The sequence below is a fragment of the Orycteropus afer genome, unplaced genomic scaffold (genome assembly GCF_000298275.1).
Source record: "Orycteropus afer afer isolate SDZICR_OR568_19922 unplaced genomic scaffold, OryAfe1.0 scaffold00644, whole genome shotgun sequence".
In the NCBI taxonomy this organism is placed as follows: domain Eukaryota; kingdom Metazoa; phylum Chordata; class Mammalia; order Tubulidentata; family Orycteropodidae; genus Orycteropus; species Orycteropus afer.
Genome location: NW_006922231.1, coordinates 310434 through 321005, shown reverse-complemented (window position 1 = coordinate 321005; position 10572 = coordinate 310434). Strand labels below are relative to the sequence as shown.

General features: G+C 38.7%; 1 protein-coding gene across 1 annotated transcript in view; it reads right to left on the bottom strand.

Moving 5' to 3' along the window:
* ABCB4 (ATP binding cassette subfamily B member 4) overlaps window positions 1–10572 on the bottom strand; it is a 125109-nt gene that overhangs the window by 28661 nt on the left and 85876 nt on the right. Inside the window, exons 21-24 of the mRNA XM_007956621.2 lie at window positions 7616–7716; window positions 5541–5681; window positions 4453–4609; window positions 2977–3174 (exon numbers count right to left, since the gene is read on the bottom strand). Coding sequence (XP_007954812.1) covers window positions 2977–3174; window positions 4453–4609; window positions 5541–5681; window positions 7616–7716 — 597 coding nt within the window. The remainder of the gene's footprint in view (window positions 1–2976; window positions 3175–4452; window positions 4610–5540; window positions 5682–7615; window positions 7717–10572) is intronic.

Genomic DNA, 10572 nt, shown 5'->3' with positions numbered 1-10572 from the left:
TCCTGATGCCACATTTTTCTTCATATAGTCCAGCTTCTTGGATTATTTGCTCAGCATATAGATTGAATAAGTATGGGGAAAGGATACAACCCTGATGCACTCCCTTCCTGATTTTAAACCATGTTGTGTCCCCTTGTTCCGTTTGAATGGAATCTCAATATAAAGAAAACAAAAATCTTTACAACTGGACCAATAAGCAGCATCACATTAAATGGAGAAAAGATTGAGGTTGTCAAAGAATTCACGTTGCTTGGTTCTACAATCAATGCCAATGGAAGCAGCAGTCAGGATATTAGATGACGTGGAGCACTGGGCAGGTTGGCCACAAAGGACCTCTTTCCAGTGCTGAGGAGCAAGGATGTCTCCTTGAGAACTAAGGTGCACCTGACACAAGCCATGATACTTTCAATTGACTTGTATGGATGTGAGAGCTGGACAGTGAATAAGGAAGGCTGAAGAAGAGTTGATGCTTTTGAGTTGTGGTGCTGGTGAAGAATGCTGAAAGTACTATGGACTGCTAAAAGAGCTAACAGAGCTGTCCTGGAGGAAGTGCACCTGAAATGCTCCTTAGAAGCAAGAATGACCAGACGTCATCTCACCTACTTTGGTTATGTTGTCAGAAGGGACCATACCCTGGAGAAGGATGTCATGCTTGGTAAGGTGGAAGGTCAATGAAAGAGGGGAAGGCTTTCAACAAGATGGACTGACACGGTGGCTGTAACAATGGGCTCAAGTATAGCAAGGACCATGGAGCTGGCGTGGGATTGGGTGGTGTTTCATTCTGCTGTGCATGGGGTCACTATGAGTCGGAAATGACTCGATGGCACCTAACAACAACATTCTTCACTCAATGGCAAGTTTCAGAGTCTCTTCTGACATCCATTTTGTTTTTTCTTCCTTTTTTGTCTTTTTAATGAGCTTTTGCTTTCTTCATGGATGATGCTCTTTATGGCATCCCACAGTTCTTCTGGTTTTCGGTGATTGGTGTTCAATGCATCGAATCTATTCTTTAAATGATCTCTAAATTCAGGACAGATGTATTCAAGGTCATATTTTGGCTTCTGTGGACTTGTTTTAATTTTCTTCAGCTTCAACTTGTACTTATATATTAGCAGTTGATCTGTTCCACAATCAGCTCCTGGTCTTATTTTGGCTGTAGATATTCAGCTTCTCCATCACCTTTTTCCACAGAAGTAGTCAGTTTGATTCCTGTGTACTCCATCTGATGAAGTCCATGTGTATAGCTGCCATTTTTGTTGTTGAAAAAGGGTATTTGCAATGAATAAGTCATTGGTCTTGCAAAATTCTACCATGTGATCTCCATTGTCATTTCTATCACCAAGGCCATGTTTTCCAACTACTGGTGATTCTTCTTTGTTTTCAACTTTCACATTTCAATCACCAGTAATAATCAATGCATATTGATTGAATATTTGGTCAATTTCAGACTGCAATTCCTCATCTGTGGCTTTGGTGGTTGGTGTATAAATTTGAATAATAGTATATATGGCCAAGGGTATATTCCCTTTTGCCTTGACATACCTGATCTTTCAGCCTGTGTACCTATCTACAGTTCTCCTTTTGTCCTTATCGTCCCTCCTCCAGGCTTCTGTTTCATCCTCTGCCTTTAAGAGATCTGCACCAAGATGTGCCACCCAGATCTGCTATTCCCTGGATGTCATCCCCTTCAGGCACAACAGAAAAAGTGCTGATCAGAAGCTTGGCCCTCACTTTCTAAAAGTTTGTTGATTCCTGTCCTACCCCTCTTCGTGAGAACTGTCAGCCCAAACCTTTCTCAGTTTTTTTTTTTTTTTTTTTTTTTTCTGGAAGACAAGAGTTCACTAGAAAGTGAATAAGTTCCAAGCAGTGTCCTGGGGAGGAGAGTTTTAATACTGATAGTTTTTATTTTTTCTGTTTTGTTTGCTACAAGCAGGAAGCATGGTGCTTTTAGAAGAGCCCTGGAGATGTAGTAACTATGAATATAGTTTCCTTCAAGGCAAGAAGGGTCACAAGTGAAGGAAGGAATAGACACTAAGAATCTGACTAGTTTTGATCTCTCTTGATAAAGGTATATCTCCTACCAGAGTGTTAGCACACCATACCTGCAGAGTGTTGAGGTGGTTTGCCTGTATTTGTATCTGCAGAATAATTGTAATAATAGAAGCAGAAGATTTTCTTGAAAGAAAGAACTAAACAAGCCTTAAAACTTTACGAGCTCTGGTGGCATAGTACCTAAGGCATTTGACTGCTAACTAGAAGGCTGGCAGTTCAAACCTACCAGCCACTCCTCAGAAGGAAGATTGGGCAATCTGCTTCCATAATGATACTTCCTCAGAAACTCAAGGAGAGGTCACTATGAGTCATATTTTGTGACTGTCTAAATGTGGGTGGACTCCTAGGCCTAGTCCTGCGCCAGTGGGTGCCATGCCAAGATATTGGGAGATGCAGGTATTATCAGTAACAGCCAGGTCTTCACTTTGGAAGACAGCCAGAACTGGATAGGAGAAAATCAATGATGAGAGCCTAACACAAAAGGGCTGGAGGCTGAGGAACAAACTCAAAATTCAAGAGCCTAGAGAGTTCAGGGTTAGAGAGAAACAACAAAATGAAAGAAGATGGGGGAAGGAATAAACATGCGTCCGTGTGGGAATCCTGAAGTCTACTTTGAATTCTGACAGGCATTTGTGGCTTACCTTTATAAGCCCGTAAATGAATATTCACTTAGGAGTGTCAGGCTGGTCTACAAAATTCATGGCAGGGTAGAAATCTTTATATCCTATCTTTTCTGAGTTAGATTAAATGCCAGATATTCTACCTTATTGTCCTCACATATTTGACTGGTTATGGATACTAGTTTGCAGTTTATAAAATATGGGCATTGTATAAGATTAGAGGTTTTCACTTGTCTAGATTCTTCCATCACAGCTATATTGTAAAGTATGACCTTAAATCAGGTTACTAAGGAAGTGTGCTCACCACTGTTCCAGCTGTGGGATCATAGAACCGCTCAAGAAGCTGGACCACTGTGCTCTTCCCACAGCCACTGCTGCCCACCAAAGCCAGGGTCTGGCCCTTCTTTACTTCCAGGCTCAGCCCCTGCAGCACCGGAACGTTTGGCCGAGTGGGATAGTTGAACAGGACGTCATTCAATGTCACATTTCCTTCAAACTTATCCTTTAAAAATTTTAAATGTTGCTATTACAGTTGGTCTGATATTATTGGAATAAGAAATATTATTTCAAGGAAACTTTATCAAAGATGGTAGAAGAGAAACATAAAATTCATATACAGTACAGTGCTGGCACCAGTAAATACGGACAGCACTTGTTATATAAAAGAAGATGGGAGATGGAAGATATATGTTAGATTGGATAAAAAGTTAAATGACAGAGAATTATTATCAAAACTCTATTTCTGGTTCATTTAAGACAAACATTACCTAATTAATGATTCCAAGGCTGGAGCCAAGCCAGTGGCCAAAGGCCAGTAGCTGTTTTCTCTCTGGCTCAAAGGCCTAGGAATTCAGCAGCAGTTTTACCTAAGCCTCAGTATATAGCCCTTGTCTCAAGTCCTGGCAGCCTCTTTGTCTCACTCTCTTGATCTCACTCACTGGGCACAGTAATTTTCTCAAAACATGAAATACCTGGCTAAGTCCCGCAAAGATGGTAGAAATTCCAATCTCTTCCCTCTCCCTATTTCCTCACATTAAAATGAGCAATAGCTTGTCTCATGCAAAGAAAACTCAGATCCAAGTTTAAGTTAACTTTGTAGATAGTATTAAATTATTATTCTCATTGAGCATAAAGTGGCCTTGTAGTAATTATAACTCAATCATTATAAACTGTGATTCTCACTGCTGTCGAGTCAATTCGACTCACAGCGACCCCTCCTTGGGTTTCTGAGGTGGTATCTCTATGGAAGTAGATTGCCCAAACTTCCTTCTGAGGAGTGGCTGGTGAGTTTGAACTGCCAGCATTCTGGTAGCAGTCAAATGCCTTAGTCACTATGCCACTAGAACTCCTACAAACTGTGATAGCTAAAGCCAAATTGCTAATTTCATTTACATGATAGAATTACATATATATACCTCCATGCAGTAATATTGCTTCCATGGCAATTTTCATGGAAATTTATGGATTTACCTTTTTTGTTTGTTTGTTTTTACTTTCAATGTGCTAAACTTCAGAATCCTTGAAACTGCCTATGAATTATCAGGTATTAGTTTTAATTCAATTTAGATAATTACTAAATCCAAAGTACTATGGTAGCTGTTAGTGGAAGATTACAAATAACAGGAAAACTGACCAAATGTTAGCGTATAAAAATTGCAAAGTAAGCTAAATATCTATCTGTGCAATCACCACTAATTTATTCTTTAGCTGCAACCTAGCAGACAGCAAAGTTTTAGGAAAAACATAACTAGGTACTCAGCAGGCATGGCAGAGAACTCACAGGCCTCAGCCCCTCTTCACTGTAGCTGTCAATCAAAGGTTGTCTTTCAAACAGCATAAATAAGTGGGCTGCAGACAACTTGGCTTTGGCATAGTCTGGAGCAAATGAACTAGCATGTCCTAGAGCCACTGCACCAAACACAATTGCTGAAAACACCCTAAACAGAAGTAGAGAAATTTAAAAATTAGCTTATATAATTAGCTTCAAGATGTGTGAAAGCTCAAAATCATTGTTTGCCAGTGTTTATCTTCTTATTCCCTCAAATCATCCCCTTCTACATTTTATTATGTCCTTAATCACAGCCCTCCCCACCCCACTGTCCATTAAAATCCAGTAACAAGAGAAATAGGAAAGGCAAGACTCCCCTGACAGCTTTTCTCTTTTTACGTTTGGGTTTTCTCTTGGCATCTCTTATTTCCTAGCATTAATGTAACTTCCCAAAATTCTTCTCTTTCAGGAAGTAGTTTATAGCTGAACCTGATTTATAATCTCAGCTCAGTTTAGTAGTACACCCTTTCTAGAGCTGGTGTAACTGGGAACTGAAGCAGAGTACTTAAGTGGCTCGATCAGTACTAGACAAGGAGTCTATGGCCAAGACTTCCAGTTTGTTGTTTCTTCTAAAATACTTCACAAATGATAATAATAATCCCTATAAAGAATTCTTATTAGGGAAAATAAGACTTAACTAGAAGTAGTTTTTCTCTTATAATTATTTATTGACAGTACTCTAAAACATAGTTATCCAAAGCTAAAAGTTTATTTTCAATTATAGCTCATTAAAGAATTAAGCATAAGAACTTTTGTAAAGGGCTAATGATCCTGGGATTGGATTTGCACAAAGCTATTGACTTCTGATGCCAGAGTTTCTCCTGGGAAACGGGTGGGGGGACAAAACAAAAACCCAAAAAACAAAACACCTCTGCTACCTATTCATAATGAAGAACTTAAAAATAAAATCCACATTCTCAAACTTCTAGATCAAAGATACTAGCTTAGGACAAATGAATCTTCTTTTCCTACTACAAACTTTACATAGACCCTTTGAAGCATTATTATAGAATAATCCTGATACTTTTAAAGATACTTACAGAATAACATCTCTGAAGAGCATATGCCCATTCACAATGAGATAGGCACCAAATCGAAAACACCCAGCATAGGAAAAATACATAAATGCTTGTGAAATACTAAAAGTAAAGCCATATATGTGTGCCTTCCGCACAGAATTCCTGAAAAGCAAACAAGTATATAAATAACCATCTTTTCAGCCTCTCTTAACACTGTATTGTATTTTTACCCAAATAACACGTGTTGTACATTTGTTTGGCAAACTGTGCAACTTCTCTCTTCTTTTAGTTTCATATGTATGCTATGCATGTTATATGTGAAAAATAAAGTACTGGAAAGAGCATGGCTTCTAAGTCTGGGAGACCTGAGTTTTAACTCTGCCTCTAGATACATAGTTTGGATAAGTGCTATCACATCTCTAAGCATCAGTTTCCTGATTTGTACAATGTTGTTGCTGCTGTTGTTGTTATGTGATGTCAAGTCAGTTTCTACTCATAGAGACCCTATGTACAACAGAATGAAACACTGCCTGATCCTGCACCATTCTCACAGTCTTTGTTGTGCCATGAAGAAGGATGTGGCAGTACACTTCTGAAAATACTGGCCACTGAAAACCTTTTGAATGGCAGTGAAACACTGTCTGATTGTACAATGAAGATAATCAATATAATGCAGAATTGTCTTGGAATCTAAAGCAAACAATTTAAGTGTCTAGAATAGTGCCTAGCTCACAGAAGTGGTTCAAATGATAGATGCTATTATCATTACATAGTAATTAGCATCTGATGACTCAGATATTCAACCCTTGTGCCATGAACATAGTCCTTGTATCAAAAATATCTAGGATGTCAAAGTTAGAACTAAAGTTGCAATTGCCTGATATATGATTTTGTTAATGCTAAGAGTCTCCTATAACTTGCTATTGTCTCTAATATAAAAATTCATATTTCAGATTCATAAAATATAGGCTCACTGAGGTTTATATAGGCACACATCAGAAATTTTTCCATGAGGTGGATCTCACCACCTCCTTATATATTTGTTTTATTTAAATTTGTTTTGCACCATTTCTAATTAGATCTCATGCTACATTTCATTAGATCTTTAAATCTTCCTAAAGAATCATAATTTATTTATATGCAGATGAGGAGGGCTTTTGGCAAGAGAGAAAATGCAAAGTATTACTGATTTGGATGGTTTTAACTTATGTGCTGTGAGTATGGTGTCATAATATTTAACATAAATGAACAATTTACAATGCTATGGAATCTTTAAGTTATAATCAAGTTAATAATTCACCTCAGCTTTCTATTCTTAATTGTCTTGAAGTTCAAAATAAACCATAACATCATAAGTAATTGTCCATATATACTTATATGTTAAACATCAAATGGGCAGAATAAATGTAGCTGTATTTTCTTCAGTATCACAGAAATTATACATAACTGAAGAGTTAGGGTAAATTGATAATAATCCCTGTTCAAAGTTGTGTGTTTAAAACTATTGTTCCAGTCTACCACATTCTAATCTAAGTTGTGTTTTATTTTGTTAGTGTTAAAATATATTCATTTATAGAAACAGGCCACCATGCAAACAAGTTTCTTGAATTGTGAGATAAACCAGTGACACAGACTAGGAGTCTTTATCTCCAAAGTGGGTTGGATCTGGTTCTCAACCAGAGAACGAATGAATATCCAAAATTATTTAACCAAATAACATGTCTCATCTTTGGTTCAGTCCACACAGTCCAGAGGAAAAAAAAAAATGGCCTGAATAATTCTCTAGAAGAACATTTGTCCTGAATCACCAGGTAGGTCACTTATGTTGTTTGCACCAGTGACAAATCCCTGTGCAGTCCTTTGTACCTTTTAGTTCTTGGAGACTCAATCTTACTGTATTTGCAAGAGATGTAAAAATCCAATCAAGTGGCCCAATTGCAACAAAAAACCACTTATATTCAGTGACACAATTGTTGGAAAAATGACAGCTTAATAGTTGTATCATTGTTTAGAGCACCAGCACTTTTATTAACTTTCGGGGACAATAATACAACCTAGAAAAGCAGTAGGTTCTTATTAACAATCATATTTATTACCTGTAAGGCCCATACAATTTTTCAACATACATTGATTCAAATTTTCTTTCCTGGGTCAAGGATACAACCGTCCTAATATTTTCTATTGCCTCTGTTGCAATCTGTAACACAGAACAGACCTGCATTAGAAGTGAGGCTTTTATTTGTGAAAAAATGAAAAACGTAAGTTTTAGGATGGTATCAAAGAATCCTGAAAATTATGTTAATGGATTTTAAATTGCTTCAATTTGGAAAGTGAAGGTATACTATATTCTTTAAGCCCAGCTGTAGAATAAACGGCAATCTTAAAAGCACTTGTGGTTGTGCTAAGTATGGTAAACTAATCTTTATATGTCTAGTCACTCAGGAAGGCTGGTCAGCTTAAGGCAAGAACAGGGACTGGTTCTATTCCCAGCCCTGCCATAAGACAGTTACATGACTTAAAAAAAAAAAAAAAAAAAAACCTCACTGCCATCGTCGGATCCAACCCATCGCAACCCTTCCTTGGGTTTCTGAGGCGGTATCACTACAGAAATAGATTGCCCAATCTTCCTTCTGAGAAGTGGCTGGTGGGTTTGAACCACCAGCCTTCTGGTTAGCAGTCAAGTGCCTCAGGCACTAGGCTACCAGAGCTCCTAGTTACATGCCTAGCCTAAGTAAAAATCTTTTGGGGGCTATGCTTTCTTCATGTGGTTAGCAAAGGACCTTGGAAGAGAGAACTAGACTAAGTAATGTCTAAGGGCCTACTGAGAGTCCCTTGGTAGAGCAAATGGTTAAACACTTGACTACTAGCTAAAAGGTGGGTGGTTTAAACCCACCAGAGGAACCTCAGAAGACAGACCTGGGAATCTGCTTCTGAAAGGTCACAGCCTTGAAAACCCAATGAACGGTTCTACTCTGCACACACGGGGCATTGTCGTGAATTAGAACAGACTCGATGGCAACCAACAACAACAAAGACATGCTGGAGACACCAATCATTTCTTTCCTGACCATGCCCTTCTTAGAGAAACTATCCATCCACAACTGGAAAAAAATCCTAAGAATAACACGAACCTGCCCACATGGCCTAACTGATTAAACCAGGGATGGGCACCTGATTGAAGCTGGGCCAACCAGAGGTGGATTCCTGGATATGGAGCAACTGCTTGAACTAAGAGGTACTGTGAACTCAGAGCCTAAGGTCATCACTTGGAAAGCCATGATGAATATGTGTGAAAGATGGTCTGAATGTATCGCAGTTGAGGAAAATGTTTAATGGATGTGTACAGAGACTTAGGTACAATAGAGCTGTGGCCCTGAGAGGAGCTGCCAGCTGACATTCCAGTTAACATAAGCCTGGTTGCATTTCCTGCACTTGTGCACATTTTATATCAAATCCCTTTTACTCAAAGCAGCTAATGTGGTTTTCTGATTCTTATAACACTTCTTTTGGCAGATGTTTGTGACTTAGCTATTTATCCTAAATCAAAGTTCTGCAGTAGAATCAACTCAACCATTAGCACAGGGAGCACAAATTTTAATTTTAGGTTTTTGTTTTATCAGCTTTGAGATAAATTTTTTCCTCAGTTCTCACACTTCTGTAACCAGGTGAAAAGCAGTATTTGATACTTTAGGCTGAATAACTTGAAAACTTTATTAAAAATGAAAATCTAATCTGTGGCAATAATAGCCAGAGTATACTTACTGAGGTTTCATTATGTGCCAGGTATTATCTCATTTACCAACATGTTCTCATTTAGTCTGTCTACAACCTTGGGAGGTAAATCGTATTATTTCTATTTTATAGATGCAAGAACTGACACAGAGAAGTTAAATAACTTGCCTTAAGTGCTAGAGCTGGTATGTAGAAGAGCAAGGGTTTGAAAGTGTTTTATTAATGTCTTTTTTTTCTGATCATGGATTAACTGCTTTGTGGGTTAACAGGGGTTAACCCTGATGCAGAAGACTCCTAATCTCACTAATTACCAGAGCCTGTGTCAAGATGTTTACTATGCAGCCTCCCTCACCCTCTTCACGGCCCAGTAATCAAAACCCTCTCTACTGAGTCCTTTTGGAAAATGGGAATGGGGATGGATATATCCCAGAACCCTGATGCGTTTTAACCATGGTCAATCTGTCTCCAGGTAAATGAGAGTTTTTCTTTTTAAACAAATAGAGGTTTAGTGGGTTTTCCAGGACTTTCTTTTTCTTTCTAACCCTCCTTCTCTCAGTTAATTAAGTACTTGACGGCACATAACAACAACAACAAAGTAAAATTGAGCTGTGATTGGATTGCTGAAATTAGCATTTAAAATTTCCAATCTCTCATCACACACACACACACACACACACACACAGGTATATATCATTTAACATCTATTTGGACAACATCCGACTGCATATACATCTATGATCCTCCTCTAAGTTTGTTTATTTTAAAAAAGAGAAAGCAGCCCTCCTTTTGTTTATAATTTCCCCCCTAATGTTTTTAAAGACCTCAATCCCAGACTCTTACAGCAGTGGACTATGGGTGGGATATAGGCAGTTGAGGCAGAGGACATGGCTGTGGGTGCAGGCTCTCAGACTTTGTCTGGCAGGCAGGTTAGCAGTGGCAGCAGCTGCAGCAGTGGTAGCAGCAATGGCAAGGGCTTCAGGGCCAGGCTGCTCCTGCCGCTCAGGGAGTGGAAGAGAGGGCAATGTGAGGTGTGCTCTACTTGCTCCCTATTCACTTCCTGTCACTCCACTCCCAAGTCCCTGCCATTGTCAGTTCTCCAGCTTATTCCAGGCTCCAGCAGCAGTAGCAGTGGCAGCAGCAGTGATGAGAATGAATGGATGCAAGGCTCCCATGAGGTTTAATATGGTGTTTGCACAATGTGCAAATCACATAACATCCTATTTCACATAATTTACCATGGATGTTAAGTAGCATTTACTTGCATGTGTGTGTATGTATGTGTGTGTGTATATATATATATATATATATATATGAGCTCTGG